The sequence below is a fragment of the Acipenser ruthenus genome, chromosome 37 (genome assembly GCF_902713425.1).
Source record: "Acipenser ruthenus chromosome 37, fAciRut3.2 maternal haplotype, whole genome shotgun sequence".
Lineage (NCBI taxonomy): Eukaryota > Metazoa > Chordata > Actinopteri > Acipenseriformes > Acipenseridae > Acipenser > Acipenser ruthenus.
The window spans coordinates 2,917,707-2,938,230 of record NC_081225.1 but is presented as its reverse complement, the minus strand read 5'-3'; the positions used below and the strand labels follow the sequence as shown (position 1 = coordinate 2,938,230).

The window sequence follows — 20,524 nt, the reverse complement described above, 5'->3', positions numbered from 1 at the left end:
GGACAGCGTTTCTAAAAACTTTTATCACGATTCATTATTAAAATCATACAAGGCAGCATCAGGGGATCAGTATGTATAGCATCAACAATAATAATAATAATAATAATTCTTATTATTTATTTATTAGCAGACGCCCTCATCCAGGGCGACTTACAATTGTTACAAGATATCACATTATTTTTACATACAATTACATTATTTTTTACATACAATTACCCATTTATACAGTTTTTTTTTTTTACTGGAGCAATCTAGGTAAAGTACCTTGCTCAAGGGTACAGCAGCAGTGTCCCCCACCTGGGATTGAACCCACGACCCTCCGGTCAAGAGTCCAGAGCCCTAACCACTACTCCACACTGCTGCCCAATAATAATAATAATAATAATAATAATAACAACTCACAGTTTCTCAAGTCCGTTCAGACCCAGAAATGACCCGTTTCGTAGAACGCTGATCCGGTTCTTGCTAAGAATCCTGCGGAGAAAAAAACAAATACAAGGAGTCAGACAGACTCGTGGAGTGTGTCTTCACCCAGGAAGCTGGATTTGCAGGTAGTCAAATAACAGGGATGGATTTTGAGTTTTGAGTTCGCCACAGAAAAGAGCATCTGGACTTTAATAAACGTGTAGTCTAGTCTGCCAAGCAATCTGATAAGGATCAAACCCATTTAAATAATGAGCTTTCACAAACATCACACAGGGCAATTACTAATACTGTTTTATCTACAAAATCTGAGTTGTACTTGCTGGCTCTCAGATCCCCAGTACAGCACTGAGTTCTCTATACTAGACTGTATTGAATTAGCTGGCTCTCAGATCCCCAGTACAGCACTGAGTTCTCTATACTAGACTGTATTGAATTAGCTGGCTCTCAGATCCCCAGTACAGCACCGAGTTCTCTATACTAGACTGTATTGAATTAGCAGGCTCTCAGATCCCCAGTACAACACTGAGTTCTCTATACTAGACTGTATTGAATTAGCTGGCTCTCAGATCCCCAGTACAACACTGAGTTCTCTATACTAGACTGTATTGAATTAGCTGCTCTCAGATCCCCAGTACAGCACTGAGTTCTCTATACTAGACTGTATTGAATTAGCTGCTCTCAGATCTCCAGTACAGCACGGAGTTCTCTATACTAGACTGTATTGAATTAGCTGGCTCTCAGATCCCCAGTACAGCACTGAGTTCTCTATACTAGACTGTATTGAATTAGCTGGCTCTCAGATCTCCAGTACAGCACGGAGTTCTCTATACTAGACTGTATTGAATTAGCTGGCTCTCAGATCTCCAGTACAGCACGGAGTTCTCTATACTAGACTGTATTGAATTAGCTGGCTCTCAGATCCCCAGTACAACACTGAGTTCTCTATACTAGACTGTATTGAATTAGCTGCTCTCAGATCCCCAGTACAGCACTGAGTTCTCTATACTAGACTGTATTGAATTAGCTGCTCTCAGATCCCCAGTACAGCACTGAGTTCTCTATACTAGACTGTATTGAATTAGCTGCTCTCAGATCCCCAGTACAGCACTGAGTTCTCTATACTAGACTGTATTGAATTAGCTGCTCTCAGATCCCCAGTACACCACTGAGCTCTCTATACTTGATTCAGATACCGCTACTAAGCCCCTCTCCGTCTGTACTGCCTGCTACAAACTGTAAATTCTCCTTCCTAAATTGCCATTCTCTTACTAACAAATATCTGCTTCTCAACAAACTTATAACTGATACTAATCTTGATTTTCTCTGTCTAGCAGAAACCTGGCACTCTGTAAATGATAAGCACTCACTACATCTATTCACCCCAAATGGCTACTCGCTCTTTGACAAGCCACGCCTCACTGGTTGAGGTTGGGGCATTGCTGTTATTGCTAACTCTGTGCTTCTCGCCTCAATTCTTTCTATGCCAGCCTTCTCTTCCTTTGAGCATCTCGCTGTCAAGCTCCCCTCTCCCATGTCGCTCACCCTTGCTGTTACCTATCATCCACCAAAGAATAACTCTGCTTTTATTGCTGAGTTCTCGCAATTCCTCTCCCTAATCTGCACTTCAACTGACAAAATTCTACTCCTAGGTGTTTTAAACATCAATGTCGATTTGCCTTCTTCCCCTCTAGTGACCGACTTTGTCATGCTCCTGGACTGTCTTGGACTCTCTCGATCTGTCAATGTTCCCATTCACACCCATGGACATACCCTGGATCTGCTCATCACCAGGGGTCTTGATATCTCCAATCTCTCAGTCACGGATATCTCTCTCTCTCTGACCATTTCTTAATCACTGCCAATATTAATCTTCCTGCACTTTCAGCTACTACTGACACTGTTATTTCCTTCTGTCCCAAAAATCTGCTAAATCCTATAAGACTCTCGGAACGTGTCACTTCTTCCCCTCTGATTGGTACTCTTCCATCTTCGGTCGATGCTGTAGCGTCCCTCTACAACACCACCCTTTCTCAGATCATCGACACAGCTGCCTCGCTTACAACCAGAACAGTGAAGAAACTTCGCAATTGTCCATGGCATACCCTCAAACTCCGACTGCTTAAGTCTACCTGCCGCGCAAATGGAGGTCGTCTGGACTAACAGTTCACAGAGAGATTTGGACCGATCACCTCAGTAGCTACTGGCGTGCGTTCACTGCTGCCAGGGTGAAGAACTTCTCAGAAATTATATCCATGGGACACGGTAAACCAAATATTCTCTTCAAAACCATTGATCAAATCCTGCATCCAGTCATCGATAAATCTCCTCCCATTCATCCTCCTCTCTTAACTTCCATGATTTCTCCTCTTTCTTTCGGAACAAAATCGACACCATTTATTCTACGCTCACCTGCCACAAACCCAGTATAGTACTTGACCAGCTTGACTCTCCTTCGATTGCCCCTCCTGCTCTCTCTTCCTTCTCTCCTCTCTCCATTACTGATGTCTCCAGCCTACTGCTGAAATCAACTACTGCCACGTGCCCCTTGGACCCCTGGCCAACAAATCTCATCTGTCTCTGTTCTTCTGACCTTGCTCCTTCCATTATGCACACTCTCAACCTGTCCCTGGTCTCAGGCCTGGTTCCTGCTGCCCTCAAGACTGCCTGAGTAATGCCAGTGCTCAAAAAACCCTCCCTTGACCGGGCTGTCTTATCCAACTTCCGTCCCATATCCAATCTTCCTTTTCTCTCCGAAACTCTTGAAAGAGCTGTAGCCAGCCAGCTGACGAAACATCTCACAGATAACAATCTGCTTGAATCTCTGCAGACTGGCTTCCGGCCACATCACAGTACCGAAACTGCTCTGCTCCGGATTGTAAATGATCTTCTGCTCAATGCTGATGCTGTTGCTCCCTCTGTCCTTGTTCTCCTTGACCTAACTGCTGCTTTTGATACCATATATCATAGCATTCTTCTTGACCGCCTTCAGAAGTATGCTGGAATCTGTGGAACCTGTCTCTCCTGGCTGTCCTCTTACCTATCTAGACGCATGCAGTCTGTTTTCTATGATGGAAGCAGTGCTCACACAAACCCGATCACGTGAGTTGTCCCTCAAGGGACTGTTCTCAGGCCTCTTCTCTTCAACATCTACATGTTTCCCTTGGGTAACCTCATCCGCCAACATAGCCTCATGTTTCACTCCTATGCAGATAACACCCAGCTCTACCCAAAACTAAACCCTGGATGTCCCTCTGCCATGGTCTGGCTCTGGCTCCAAGACATTGAGGCCTGAGTTCTCTAGACTAGACTGTATTTTCAAACACCTCTCTCTCTCAGTTTGAGAGCAGATCAGTTTCCAGGAAGTGTTGTCTACGTGACCCTTGACCCTGGTTGCTGGGTCTGTCTGAACCCTGAGCAAACAGCTAATTGCCCCCATTTCCTGTTTGAATCTGTGCTGTGGTCTTGACAGGGCAGCACCCTGTCTTTCTGTCTGGTGCTGATCTGGTACCGTGGTACTGCAATGGATTACCAGCAGTGTGGGTTGTGTGTTCATACCATTGGGATCCCATTGATCAGAACATGGTACCAGTCTACCAATGACAGCCTCGTCCCATTGATGCTGCCCTTGTGCTAGCTCTGCCCCTCAGTACAAAAGAGTTACAATGCCATTGTGATGCAGCTGTCAGCATTGCCATTGGACAGCATATGGGAAGAGTACAGTTGGCATACTGTGGTACATTTCACCCAGTGGCAGCCCTTGTGCTACCATTGCCCCTCAGTATAATGCAGAATCATTGCATTGTCATTGCTCTGCCACTGTCTGTCTGTCTGCATTGCCATTGAAGATCATTTGGGAAGGGTATAGTTAGCACACTGCACTGTCTTTGTGCTACCAATGCCCCTCAGTATAATGCAGAACCATTGCATTGCTATTGCAGTACCACAGTCTGTCTGTCTGCATTGCCACTGAAGATTGTTCTGGGAAAGGAATATTGCCTTGAGCGCTGATACAACTAAACCAAATCCAAATAAACAAGTAATTAGATGAACAGGAAAGTGGCGTCTCTGCTCTGTCTCTAAATCCCTGCCATGGCCGGAGCACACAGCACAGCACTTACCCGCTTTCTAACATAGCACCGCCTTCCAGGGCCCATTCCAAACACACATCCTATTGCAGCCAATTAGAGACCAAACATGAGGGGAGAGAGAGAGAAAGAGAGAGGGAGAGAGAGAGAAAAAGAGAGAGAGATGGGGGAGAGGGATAGTGAGAGAGAAAGAAAGAGAGAGAGAGGGAGAGAGAGAAAGAGAGAGAGAGAGAGAGAAAGAGAGAGAGAAAAAGAGAGAGAGAGGGGGGAGAGGGGAGTGAGAGAGAAAGAGAGAGAGAGAGAGGGAGAGAGAGAGAGAGAGAGAGAAAGAGAGAGAGAGAGGGAGAGAGAGAGAGAAAGAGAGAGAGAGAGGGAGGTGGAGAGAGAGAAAGAGGGGAAGAGTGGGAAATAAGGGAGAGCATTTTCACTCCAACCTCTATATATATCCATATTTATATATATATATATATATATATATATATATATATATATATATATATATATATACCAGAGGCAACCTCAATACTGCAGCTGACTTTACATGACCGTCAATAGGTGGTCTTTTTACTTACATTTAAAGCGAGCTTTACCATATATGATATATGATATCATATACTATAATAATACAATATAGCTGCTATCCCCTCCTCCACCCTCACTCCCAGCTTTCTTCTCAAACACAGCATACTGACATAATACAGTATACTGTAAGAGTACAATACAACAACAACAACAACAACAACAACAATTATAATAATCTGAGGCTGCCTCCCTCTCCTTCGCTCTCCCTCAGACTCTCTGTGTTCCCATGGTGACGGCTCTCTGTCCGTTCTCATTCTGGGGTCGCGCTGAACTTCCCTCAGGTAAACAAAGAAAATAAACCAGGAAAATACCGAAGAAATTATTTATTCCCTCGAGTGGAGCTGAAGGGGCTCTGAGCGTTGCCGTGGTGACGTACTCATTCGTAAATGCACTCTCCTTGGATAAGATCATATTTTTCCTTTTCATTTGTGTAACCCCCAGTCCCTCACTATTTCAGAGTTGTGGGGTTCCAGCACCCCTAAAAGAACCACACTGTATTGGTTACTGTACTTAATAACACAACACTGATTGGCTGAACAAGTCCAAGCAAATTGCATTCTGATTGGATGTCTCCAGCCGCATTAATGACACACCTCTTTTGCTTCAGGTGTGGTCCATGTTATAATGGCAATAAGACACTCTGGGGCCATATTTCCAAAGCGTTTACTCCAGGCTTTAATTAACTCTGATTTATTTTAAAGAGACAAAAACCTATTGGTTTTACAAAACCAGGGATGAAAATAAGACTCACCCATTCCAGGATTTATTACGATTAGCCTCAGTGTATAGGTAACAAGCTCGAGTGTGTCTTATTAAACTCATAGTAAAACCAGGGATGGAAATAAGACTCTTACTGCACAGCAGTTTCACCCATTCCAGGATTTATTACGATTAGCCTCAGTGTATAGGTAACAAGCTCGAGTGTGTCTTATTAAACTCATAGTAAAACCAGGAATGGGAGTCTTATTTACACCCCAGAAAAACTATTATAAAACCAAGTTGTGTAATTGGAGACATCGTAAGCACTGTTTGTTTCTCAGTTTTGTACGTTGTTGTTGAATTTTCATCTTTCACAAAATAGGAGTTAATGTATCAAAACCGCGGTTCCTGCAGGCAGGGGCTTCTCACAGGTGGAGGTGGGATGCGAACCCGGGACCTCCCGCTCTGAAGTATAGCGCCGATAACGCTGTACAAAAGAGCCGGCTCACTTGCAGAAGCAGATATCGGGCTTATGTCTTTTAGATTGCGTCACCTACCAGCCCTGACCCCTACCCCCGCGCACGCTACATTCATTAAAGTCTAGAGTAAATATCTTCAGAACCATTGATCAGAATTCTTATGTGCTTTTGGAAGCCAAGTCAAGCAGACAAACACTTTGGCAAGCATTTCCTTCAGCGTGCACTGAGAACAGAACTCAACGAAGCTCAATCCCTCAGCATTGACACGCAGCAAGGATGTTTGATCTCAGTTTTTTTTATTTTGTTTAATCTGGCCTGTAGGGTTCTTCATAGTCAAAGTGTAAATAAAGACTAAACTAAAACTATGAATGCCGAATGGCTGAGGAGGAAGCTGTGGGTATTTCACCTTTCGAAGGGAGGCACCTACACTGCGGCTCTGTGAAGTTACAGCGCAGTGAAACAGCAGCTGACTGTAAAAGCACCATGAAACTGACCAAAAAATCCACTTGAACTGAAACAGGATTTCCTGTTTATGATCCGAACAATCTGGTCTTAATAAATTGAGGCTCATGGAAAAATGTCTCTTTCACCCATCCTTCTCTCTCTATTTCCAACCACTAGACTAGCCCAAACTGCTTCCCTCCCTCCCAGTCGCTCAGCTCTAACCAGTAGAGCCAGACTGCTTCCCTCCTCAGCTCTAACCACTAGAACCACACTGCATCCCTCCCTCCCAGTCCCTGCTCAGCTCTAACCACTAGAGCCAGACTGCTTCCCTCCCTCCCAGTCCCTGCACAGCTCTAACCACTAGAGCCAGACTGCTTCCCTCCTCAGCTCTAACCACTAGAACCACACTGCATCCCTCCCTCCCAGTCCCTGCTCAGCTCTAACCACTAGAACCACACTGCTTCCCTCCCTCCCAGTCCCTGCTCAGCTCTAACCACTAGAGCCAGACTGCTTCCCTCCCCCCCCAGTCCCTGCTCAGCTCTAACCACTAGGGCCACACACACAGTTGAGAGTTCAATATAAGCCAAGTGAAGCACACAGGGTATTATCTGGGCTCTAGATGTAATGAGCCCCCTGCTCTGAGTTGAGCTCTATATTGTCATTACTCCAGTATCTCCCGAGGGGACAGTCGAAACCACACAAGGCATTATCCAGGATCTTCACTCAAGAAGATTCCTCTCCATTATTACTTGGTAGGCTTATGCAAGTCAGGGAGTTTGAACAACACTTTCTTTCAATTATAAAACTCCAAGGGGAAAAAGCAAGGTTAGAAACTCACACTAGCCCTGCTGCTGCTGCACCCAGTCCTGGGGTTCAGAACTGCCCTCAAAGAAGTCTATAATTATTCATATTGAAATGATCAGGAGTCAGGAGTTTGAGCAGCAGCCCCTGTTAAACATATCGCTCTTTCCCTTATAGCTGCACAAACAGCTCCTAACAGTCAACCTCCAGACTCAGGTACGAGTTATGCAAGTGTGATCGGTTCATTCGGAGCACATTTACCAAGGGCCTGATTGCTCAAGCTCCTGGCACCTGTTGATTTCAATACTACACCTAAACAAGGGGAGCTGTGAAAACCAGGACTGGGTGCAAGACAAGTGGAAGTTTCGAACCCTGAAGAGTAAACTTTCAACGCTAGAAGGATTTAGTTAAGTGTCAACTTTGTCACTTGCTTTCCAAAAGATTTTCTTACCTCTGATTAGTTTTATTAGTATCATTACTGGCTTTTTATTGTTACAGAATGTTTTTTTGTGCTTTTTTATGTTAATTCACGATATGCAAATATTTCAAATGCAATCCCTTACATCAGGGGTTCCCAACCCTGGTCCGGGGGACCCCCTGGGTCTGCTGGGTTTCATTCCAACTGAGCTCTCACTTACTGAACTAGACCCTTCATTGAACTGAGAATTTGCTTAATTAGACTATTTAATTGTTTTCAGCTCTTAAACAGTTGCACAGTTCAAGTTAACTATACAATTTTATAAGTAACTTGAAATCGACAACTTTTTAGGAGCTGAGAACAATTAAAAAGGTCTAATTAAGCACATTGTTAGTTTAATTAAGGGTCTAATTAAGTAATTGAGAAGTCAGAATGAAAACCAGAAGACACAGGGGGTCCCCAGGACCAGGATTGGGAAACCCTGACTTACATAAAGGGCTGCATCCTGGTTCCTGTGCTGTAGGTCACATGGAAAAATGACTTTATCGCATTTTAAACCCATATTGTAATGGTCACGTTGCTTACAGCAGATATGGAGCTTGATCTAAGGAAATGAATTCTCTGAATTCAACAGTTTAATTTTGATGTCAACATACTTTCTTCTTACATAATACTTGTCATTTTAACAGAATACTCCATGAGTGTTCTTGGAGTGCTGTGGTTATTCCACTCATGAGAATAGCCCGAAGCAACCCATACTATTCAACAGTCCTCATTCGAGGAATACATTACTACCTGAATGATCCTCTATTTATAAATACAGTACTACCTGAATGAGCCTCTATTTATAAATACAGTACTACCTGAATGAACCTCTATTTATAAATACAATACTCCCTGAATGAGCCTCTATTTATAAATACAATACTCCCTAAATGAGCCTCTATTTATAAATACAGTACTCCCTGAACGAGCCTCTATTTATAAATACAATACTCCCTGAATGAGCCTCTATTTATAAATACAATACTCCCTAAATGAGCCTATTTATAAATACAATACTCCCTGAATGAGCCTCTATTTATAAATACAATACTCCCTGAATGAGCCTCTATTTATAAATACAATACTCCCTAAATGAGCCTCTATTTATAAATACAGTACTCCCTGAATGAGCCTCTATTTATAAATACAGTACTCCCTAAATGATCCTATTTATAAATACAGTACTCCCTGAATGAGCCTCTATTTATAAATACAATACTCCCTAAATGAGCCTCTATTTATAAATACAGTACTCCCTGAATGAGCCTCTATTTATAAATACAATACTCCCTGAATGAGCCTCTATTTATAAATACATTACTACCTGAATGAGCCTCTATTTATAAATACAGTACTCCCTAAATGATCCTATTTATAAATACAGTACTCCCTGAATGAGCCTCTATTTATAAATACAATACTCCCTGAATGAGCCTCTATTTATAAATACAGTACTCCCTGAATGAGCCTCTATTTATAAATACAATACTCCCTAAATGAGCCTATATTTATAAATACAATACTCCCTAAATGAGCCTCTATTTATAAATACAGTACTCCCTCAATGATCCTGTTTATAAATACAGTACTCCCTCAATGATCCTGTTTATAAATACAGTACTCCCTGAATGAGCCTCTATTTATAAATACAGTACTACCTGAATGAGCCTCTATTTATAAATACAATACTCCCTAAATGAGCCTCTATTTATAAATACAGTACTCCCTGAATGAGCCTCTATTTATAAATACAATACTCCCTGAATGAGCCTCTATTTATAAATACAGTACTCCCTGAATGAGCCTCTATTTATAAATACAATACTCCCTGAATGAGCCTCTATTTATAAATACATTACTACCTGAATGAGCCTCTATTTATAAATACAGTACTCCCTGAATGAACCTCTATTTATAAATACAGTACTCCCTGAATGAGCCTCTATTTATAAATACAATACTCCCTGAATGAGCCTCTATTTATAAATACAGTACTCCCTGAATGAGCCTCTATTTATAAATACAATACTCCCTGAATGAGCCTCTATTTATAAATACATTACTACCTGAATGAGCCTCTATTTATAAATACAGTACTCCCTCAATGATCCTGTTTATAAATACAGTACTCCCTCAATGATCCTGTTTATAAATACAGTACTACCTGAATGAGCCTCTATTTATAAATACAATACTCCCTAAATGAGCCTCTATTTATAAATACAGTACTCCCTGAATGAGCATCTATTTATAAATACAATACTCCCTGAATGAGCCTCTATTTATAAATACAGTACTCCCTGAATGAGCCTCTATTTATAAATACAGTACTCCCTGAATGAGCCTCTATTTATAAATACAATACTCCCTGAATGAGCCTCTATTTATAAATACATTACTACCTGAATGAGCCTCTATTTATAAATACAGTACTCCCTAAATGATCCTATTTATAAATACAGTACTCCCTGAATGAGCCTCTATTTATAAATACAATACTCCCTGAATGAGCCTCTATTTATAAATACAATACTCCCTAAATGAGCCTCTATTTATAAATACAGTACTCCCTGAATGAGCCTCTATTTATAAATACAATACTCCCTGAATGAGCCTCTATTTATAAATACATTACTACCTGAATGAGCCTCTATTTATAAATACAGTACTCCCTAAATGATCCTATTTATAAATACAGTACTCCCTGAATGAGCCTCTATTTATAAATACAATACTCCCTGAATGAGCCTCTATTTATAAATACATTACTACCTGAATGAGCCTCTATTTATAAATACAATACTCCCTAAATGAGCCTCTATTTATAAATACAATACTCCCTAAATGAGCCTCTATTTATAAATACAATACTCCCTAAATGAGCCTCTATTTATAAATATAGTACTCCCTGAATGAGCCTCTATTTATAAATACAGTACTCCCTCAATGATCCTGTTTATAAATACAATACTCCCTCAATGATCCTGTTTATAAATACAGTACTACCTGAATGAGCCTCTATTTATAAATACAGTACTCCCTGAATGATCCTGTTTATAAATACAGTACTCCCTGAATGATCCTGTTTATAAAACAGTACTCCCTGAATGATCCTATTTATAAATACAGTACTCCCTGAATGAGCCTCTATTTATAAATACAGTACTCCCTGAATGATCCTGTTTATAAATACAGTACTCCCTGAATGATCCTGTTTATAAATACAGTACTCCCTGAATGATCCTATTTATAAATACAGTACTCCCTGAATGAGCCTCTATTTATAAATACAATACTCCCTCAATGATCCTGTTTATAAATACAGTACTCCCTGAATGATCCTATTTATAAATACAGTACTCCCTGAATGAGCCTCTATTTATAAATACAGTACTCCCTGAATGATCCTGTTTATAAATACAGTACTCCCTGAATGATCCTATTTATAAATACAGTACTCCCTGAATGAGCCTCTATTTATAAATACAGTACTCCCTCAATGATCCTGTTTATAAATACAATACTCCCTCAATGATCCTGTTTATAAATACAGTACTCCCTGAATGATCCTATTTATAAATACAGTACTCCCTGAATGAGCCTCTATTTATAAATACAGTACTCCCTCAATGATCCTGTTTATAAATACAATACTCCCTCAATGATCCTGTTTATAAATACAATACTCCCTGAATGAGCCTCTATTTATAAATACAGTACTCCCTGAATGAGCCTCTATTTATAAATACAGTACTCCCTGAATGATCCTGTTTATAAATACAATACTCCCTCAATGATCCTGTTTATAAATACAGTACTCCCTGAATGAGCCTCTATTTATAAATACAATACTCCCTGAATGATCCTGTTTATAAATACAGTACTCCCTGAATGAGCCTCTATTTATAAATACAATACTCCCTCAATGATCCTGTTTATAAATACAATACTCCCTGAATGATCCTGTTTATAAATACAGTACTCCCTGAATGATCCTCTGAATGGGCTGCCAATGAAAACGAGCTCATAGCTAAATCTGGGTGCAATACATCTTATGACATGTCATAATAAATGTTACAAATTGTATGTTGTCCTTGTCAAATAAATAGATAAATAAAAATAATGCACTGAATCCCTGAATCCCACATTATCCCTGCTGTATCCAGTCCTGGGTTTCAGAACTTCATTCATTTGATTTAAATGATCAGGAACCAGGAGTTTGATGCTAGAATAAATTGTTTCCCTTCTAGCTGCATGAACAACTCCTGTTAGTGAACCTACAGACTCGGATGTGACTTATTCATGCTGTGATGAAGTGAGATCAGTTCATTCAGGGTCCTGATTGTTCACCTCCTGGCATCTGCCTGGTCATTTCAATAATCTACAAAACCAGTATTAGGTCCTCTGCTATTCCTAATCTACATTAATGATTTAGATTCTGGTATAGTAAGCAAACTTGTTAAATTTGCAGACGACACAAAAATAGGAGGAGTGGCAAACACTGTTGCAGCAGCAAAGGTCATTCAAAATGATCTAGACAGCATTCAGAACTGGGCAGACACATGGCAAATGACATTTAATAGAGAAAAGTGTAAAGTACTGCACGCAGGCAATAAAAATGTGCATTATAAATATCATATGGGAGATACTGAAATTGAAGAAGGGAACTATGAAAAAGACCTAGGAGTTTATGTTGACTCAGAAATGTCTTAGACAATGTGGGGAAGCTATAAAAAAAGGCCAACAAGATGCTCGGATATATAGTGAAAAGTATTGAATTTAAATCAAGGGAAGTAATGCTAAAACTTTACAATGCATTAGTAAGACCTCACCTAGAATATTGTGTTCAGTTCTGGTCACCTCGTTACAAAAAGGATATTGCTGCTCTAGAAAGAGAGCAAAGAAGAGCAACCAGAATTATCCCGGGTTTAAAAGGCATGTTGTATGCAGACAGGCTAAAAGAATTGAATCTGTTCAATCTTGAACAAAGAAGACTACGCGGCGATCTGATTCAAACATTCAAAATCCTAAAAGGTATAGACAATGTCGACCCAGGGGACTTTTTTGACCTGAAAAAAGAAACAAGGACCAGGGGTCACAAATGGAGATTAGATAAAGGGGCATTCAGAACAGAAAATAGGAGGCACTTTTTTACACAGAGAATTGTGAGGGTCTGGAACCAACTCCCCAGTAATGTTGTTGAAACTGACCCCTGGGATCCTTCAAGAAGCTGCTTGATGAGATTCTGGGATCAATAAGCTACTAACAACCAAACGAGCAAGATGGGCTGAATGGCCTCCTCTCGTTTGTAAACTTTCTTATGTTCTTTCTTTCTTCTTCTTCTTATGTTCAGTGTGAATTTAATAATAATGTGAGTGTGAGTGTGTGCAAGTGTGTGCGAATGTGAGAGAGAAAGTGAATGACTGCCAAGATCCTTGCGTGCATAAAGCAATAGCACATCCACCCCCCCTTTCTTCTCCTCTTTCACAAACATCACCAGAACTGAGTGAGAGCAGATCAGGTCTGCTCTACAGATGTGAATGGAAAGAACAGGAGAGAGAGAGCAAGAGAGAGAGGGGGGAGAGAGAGAGAGGGAGAGAGAGAGAGAGGGAGAGAGAGAGGGAGGGAGAGGGGAGAGAGAGAGAGGGAGAGAAAGAGAGAGAGGGGGAGAGAGGGAGAGAGAGAGAGGGAGAGAGAGAGAGAGGGAGAAAGAGGGGGAGAGAGAGTGGGGAGGTAGGGAGGGGGATAGTACACTGTGGATTAATGTTCAGGGGAATTTAAAAACAGACCACAATATTCAAAGGAACCCGAGAGTGCTAGGTTTGTAACTTTACAAAACAGCGACTGGCACAATCATATTGTTGCACTGCTATCATGCTTGATGCAAACAGTAAAAGCTTTAAGGCACCTTTTGATTGCCCTGTACTATTAATAAGGCCACACCTGTATTCAGTATTAAGGCCAGCGGTCCCAAACTTATCAGCTTTGAAATGACCTCTCTAAGAAGAACGCAGGGACGGAAATAAGATCAGGACTTTAAAACCTGGAATGAGTGAAACTGCTATGCAATAGGAGTCATATTTCCATCCCTGCAAGACATCCAGGACTTTAACATTAATATTAGAAAGAACCAGGACAAAGAGAGACTGCTGTGTTAAATAGATTCATCTTCAATTGATTCTAATTGAAATCAGGTCCGACAAATTAACAATCATGGGTTTGTCAGAATTGCAGGCTATCTTATCCCTTGTAGAGATGTCTTCCCATGCACGGAACATACAACAGCAGTTTGAATAGCAGTTCCTGAATACAGTGTTTGTTTTGGGGATTTCTAATACACTGTGTGCAGGGAGCCTCTTATTATAACAGGAAACTGCACCAGATTCTTCTATAAATGAGTACGCTGTGTGCAGACTGCCTCTTATTCAGGGATGGAAATAAGACTCTTGTTGCACAGCAGTTTCACCCATTCCAGGATTTACTATGCGCTTGATTATCCACAGGTGTGCTCAGGTGTGTCTCATTAAACTCCTAGTAAAACCAGGAATGGATCAAACTGCTGTGCAATGGGAGCCTTATTTCCGTCCCTGGACCGACATGCTTTAAACTCCCAGACTAATTAGCTGTAAGAAAACTAAAATGAATAACAAATGTTTTGTCTGCGTTTCAGCAGAAATGCCACTATCAGTCGTCTCAGACTGATCAAACCGCTGTTAAATTACCTCTAATGAGAGCAGCATGCTGTCAGCTACCAAGCCCTCTGAAAGCTTGGATGTGCATGTGATTTAGAGAGCTGTTAGAAACTGAAACAGTGACCTAAACACAACAGTCTGCAGGATCGGGGGCAATTCCTTTTCTTTCCTTCCGACTCCATTTCCTGTTCCTTTTAAAACCAATTCCAATTCCAATTCCAATTCCTTTTCTTTCATTCCAATTCCAATTCCAATTCCTTTTCTTTCATTCCAATTCCAATTCCAATTCCTTTTCTTTCATTCCAATTCCAATTCCAATTCCAATTCCTTTTCTTTCATTCTAATTCCAATTCCAATTCCAATTCCTTTTCTTTCATTCCAATTCCAATTCCAATTCCTTTTCTTTCATTCCAATTCCAATTCCAATTCCTTTTATGACACATGATTTTTATTGAGCAGGCTTGTATACAACTTGTGTATTGTGGTTGTGTAATTGCAGGTGTTGTATACATGTTTGCTCAGTAAAGCCCATGTCGTAAAAGGGACTGGAATTGATTCAAAGGGAATGGGAATTGGAACTGGAACTGATTCAAAGGGAATGGGAATTGGAACTGGAATTGATTCAGAGGGAATGGGAATTGGAACTGGAATTGAATTTAAAAAGGAATTGGAAATGGAGTTGGAATTGAAACACAGGTTGCTGGTGAATTATATTTATACAAAAACACGACACATACAGGTAGATTTGGTGTAATGTCCGTTTGCAGATTGGATTGTACAGCCCCAGTTTGATGCTGGGATTGAGGTGAGTTTTATGGACTGGTATCATGCTGCAGATGGGAATCAGGCTTTAGTAAAGGATACAGAGCATACTAAAATAAACCATAAATAGAACAAAGCAAATGATGACAGGGACGGAAATAAGACTCCTATTGCATAACAGTTTGACCCATTCCAGGTTTTACTACAACCTTGATTAGCCCCAGTGTATAGGTAACAAGATCAATTGAGTCTTATTAAACTCATAGTAAAACCAGGACTGGATCAAACTGCTTTGCAATGGGAGTCTTATTACACTAATAGTAAAACCAGGACTGGATCAAACTGCTTTACAATGGGAGTCTTATTAAACTAATAGTAAAACCAGGACTGGATCAAGCTGCTTTGCAATGGGAGTCTTATAAACTCATAGTAAAACCAGGACTGGATCAAACTGCTTTGCAATGGGAGTCTTATTAAACTCATTGTAAGACCAGGCCTGGATCAAGCTGCTTTGCAATTGGAGTCTTATTAAACTAATAGTAAAACCAGGACTGGATCAAGCTGCTTTGCAATGGGAGTCTTATTAAACTCATTGTAAAACCAGGACTGGATCAAGCTGCTTTACAATGGGAGTCTTATTACACTAATAGTAAAACCAGGACTGGATCAAGCTGCTTTGCAATGGGAGTCTTATTCCCATCCCTGGAAGAACGTACTGATTGCTTGTGGCGGAGTGTCCCGTCCCTATATATTTATTATTATTTGTATTTTTGTTTGTGGCGCAGGTCAAAGCGCTGTGTATTTGTTATTGTTTTGTATTTATATTTTAAAAACCCCGTGAGGATGCATGACTGATCAGCTACTGATTATTTAACTAGCTGACAGTCACGCATCCTTACTAAACTCGTGCAGACTGTGGCCGAGGGGTAATAAGATAATTAACAGCTAGTTAACCCCTCGGCCAGAGTATAAGAACCTGCAGCTGTCCGTGCTGCGGGGTTGAGTGTACAGAGGAGAGTACGGGGAGTATCTGCTAAGTATCTGCTTATTTGTTTATTTCTATTTGTTTGGCCAATGTGCCCTTTTGTTTTGTTGTTATTATTTGTTTATTTAGCAGATGCTTTTATCCAAGGCGACTTACAGAGACTCGGGTGTGTGAACTATGCATCAGCTGCAGAGTCACTTACAACTACGTCTCACCTGAAAGACAGAGCACAAGGAGGTTAAGTGACTTGCTCAGGGTCACACAATGAGTCAGTGGCTGAGGTGGGATTCGAACCAGGGACCTCCTGATTACAAGCCCTTTTCTTTAACCACTGGACCACACAGCCTCCTGTTGTGTTTTGTTTGTTTAAATATTTTGGTTTATTGATTTAATAAAATCAGCTGAACGCTGTTGCATTCAGTTTCACCCGCCCATCCACTGTTTTGGTTCAGTTACTTCGTGGTCCGTGACGTCACCACACCTCACCACTGCGAGCCATCCTGCCACACTGCTACATGTCCAGCAGTGCTGAATAGGAGTGTATTGATTCATCACGTATCGATCAATCGTGATCCTTTCTTTACATAATATAGTGAATCCTACTAAAGGTAAGTATCGTTTGTGTGTATCGATACAAGACCAAAAGCACAGCACAGCTCGCTGTCGTTCACCAAGCGGTTCTCGAGAATCAGTGTGTTTTATAGCTGCTATGAATACGTACCCTCCCTGTCTTATTTCATTTTGTGTTTTTTAACCAAACAGTCCCTCTTTAAATGACCATTTGATCTTATTATGCCTCATACGAGTAGCCAATCAGGATCATCCCGTGTATCGTGACGCGTATCGGATCGGATCGGGCGTTATGGTCTCGTTACAAAGTGCATCGTGGAGCTGTGGAAGCCTGGCACCCTGAGCATGAGCAGCTCAGCTTTGCTTTTCACTTCTATATTGAGACACACTCAGCCTTCATTGAGAAGCTGCTTTCAAGCGAGGCTGTTTCCTCACACAGGGTCTTTATTTAGAGGAGTGCAGGTGTTAGTGAACACTGAACAGTCAGGGTCCTGTCCCACTAATCTGATTCAGAGCCCAGAGCCGACCGCTAATGAAAACAGGCTGCCAATTACCATCCGGAACACAGTTTATATACGAGCCTCCAGACACAGGAGCAGCTCTTATTAGGGAGGAGAGAGAGGGGAGAGAGTGAGGTGAGGGGAGAGAGAGAAGGGAGAGAGAGGGGAGAGAGAGAGGTGGGGGGAGAGGGAGAAGGGAGAGAGGGAGAGAGAGAGGTGGGGGGAGAAGGAGAGGGAGAGAGAGGGGAGAGAGCTGGAGAGGGAGAGAGGGGGAGGGAGAGGGGAGAGGGGGGGAGAGCGAGAAGGGAGAGAGAGAGGAGAGAGGGGGAGAGGGAGAAGGGAGAGAGAGGGGAGAGGGGGAGAGGGAGAGGGGGAGAGGGAGAGGGAGAAGGGAGAGAGGGGAGAGAGATGGACAGGGAGAGAGGGGGAGAGGGAGAGAAAGGGGAGAGAGATGGAGAGAGAGGGGGAGAGCAACAGAGAGGGAGAGAGGGGGAGAGAGAGGGAGAGTGTGATTGTGTGTGTCTCTGTGTGTGTTTCAGTGTGTGTGACAGCATGTGTGTGTCTCTCTGTGTGTGTCTGTGTGTGTGTAAGTGTGAGTGTGTGTCTGTGTGTGTGAGTGTGTGTGTCTGTGTGTGTGTGTGTGATGCAACATCGACAATGGATAATTGCAAAACATACGACATGGTTTATTTAGATTTCCAGAAAGCTTTTGACAAAGTCCCACATAAAAGATCAATTCTCAAACTGAGCGCAATAGGGATTCAAGGAAATGCATGCACATGGATTAGGGAGTGGTTAACATTTAGAAAACAGAAAGTATTGATTAGAGGAGAAACCTCAAAATGGAGCAAGTTAACCAGTGGTGTACCACAGGGATCAGTATTAGGTCCTCTGCTATTCCTAATCTACATTAATGATTTAGATTCTGGTAGAGTAAGCAAACTTTTTAAATTTGCGGATGATACAAAAATAGAGGGAGTGGCAAACACTGTTGCAGCAGCAAAGGTCATTCAAAATGATCTAGACAGCATTCAGAACTGGGCAAACACATGGCAAATGACATTTAATAGAGAAAAGTGTAAGGTACTGCATGCAGACAATAAAAATGTGCATTATAAATATCATATGGGAGATACTGAAATTGAAGAAGGAATCTATGAAAAAGACCTAGGAGTTTATGTTGACTCAGAAATGTCTTCATCTAGACAATGTGGGGAAGCTATAAAAAAGGCCAACAAGATTCTCGGATATATTGTGAAAAGTGTTGAATTTAATCAAGGGAAGTAATGTTAAAACTTTACAATGCATTAGTAAGACCTCACCTAGAATATTGTGTTCAGTTCTGGTCACCTTGTTACAAAAAGGATATTGCTGCTCTAGAAAGAGAGCAAAGAAGAGCAACCAGAATTATTCCGGGTTTAAAGGCATGTCGTATGCAGACAGGCTAAAAGAATTGAATCTATTCAGTCTTGAACAAAGAAGACTATGCGGTGATCTGATTCAAGCATTCAAAATCCTAAAAGGTATAGACAATGTCGACCCAGGGGACTTTTTCGACCTGAAAAAAGAAACAAGGACCAGGGGTCACAAATCATACACAACCTCTCTCTCACACACTCATACACAGCCTCTCTCTCACTCACTCATACACAGCCTCTCTCTCACACACTCAAACACAGCCTCTCTCTCACTCACTCATACACAGCCTCTCTCTCACACACTCATACACAGCCTCTCTCTCACTCACTCATACACAGCCTCTCTCTCACTCACTCATACACAGCCTCTCTCTCACACACTCATACACAGCCTCTCTCTCACTCACTCATACACAGCCTCTCTCTCACTCACTCATACACAGCCTCTCTCTCACACACTCATACACAGCCTCTCTCTCACACACTCAAACACAGCCTCTCTCTCACTCACTCATACACAGCCTCTCTCTCACACACTCAAACACAGCCTCTCTCTCACTCACTCATACACAGCCTCTCTCTCACTCACTCATACACAGCCTCTCTCTCACACACTCATACACAGCCTCTCTCTCACACACTCATACACAGCCTCTCTCTCACTCACTCATACACAGCCTCTCTCTCACACACTCATACACAGCCTCTCTCTCACTCACTCATACACAGCCTCTCTCTCACACACTCACTCGCAGGCAGCTGCTGTGTCCCTTATTGACTCGCTTACCCTGCCTCTCGGTGCACAATCGCTCCTCACCACAAAAAACGCAGGGAGCCATTCCCTTAAAAAAATGTACCGCTATATTTCTGCACCTTTTATTTTTTGGCAGTTTCCCCATGGTTATATTTTGCATTACCACAAAATACCCTGGTTTGCCATGTGTATTAATATGCTGTACCATAAATACTCAAGCATGCTTTCACTGTCAGTGATTTCATACAGAACTATTAAATACTCACTAGCGCTCAATTTAGAAATCCTAATCCTAACCCTAATCCTAACCCTAACCCTAACGAAACCGTTTCCACTGGGTGTCTCTGAAGACATTGAGGAAAACAGAACTCAACAGGCCCTTTGAAGTGCCAAAGATTACCATGCTTCTAGTCATTTATTCAACTGTTTAAAAACACAAGAATTTCAACGCATATAAAAATCATAAAACTGAATTTGAAAAGGTCCTAAAAATTAATCATCAATAATTTAGCCAACCGAACGAAAATAAACCCATGTATCAAAACACACATACGTGGCGAGATCTCTAAATCAGAGATCTCTCAATCAGACGACTAGCACCTTCTGTTTCTTGTTCATTTTTTATAAAAAGGGCACATTTTCTCTCCAGAGCGCACTTCCTGTGTGTTGCGCCAATAGCTGTAAATGAGTGGCGCTGGAGCAGAGAGGACAGGAAATAGCTGAGATTGCATACACTGTGATGCCAGCAACAGTGAGTGCCTCTCATGAAAAAGACAGGGGGCAAAGTCCTGGGACAGGGGGGCAAAGTCCTGGGACAGGGAACAACAACATAAAACAGGCCCTTCTTGTACAAGTCAATACATC

The 20,524-nt window shown here is 41.6% G+C and overlaps 1 protein-coding gene across 1 annotated transcript in view; it reads right to left on the bottom strand.

Moving 5' to 3' along the window:
- The window catches only part of LOC117397889 (adhesion G protein-coupled receptor A2), an 89,180-nt gene that overhangs the window by 53,209 nt on the left and 15,447 nt on the right, over nucleotides 1-20,524 (bottom strand). Inside the window, exon 2 of the mRNA XM_059008454.1 lies at nucleotides 403-474. Coding sequence (XP_058864437.1) covers nucleotides 403-474 — 72 coding nt within the window. The remainder of the gene's footprint in view (nucleotides 1-402; nucleotides 475-20,524) is intronic.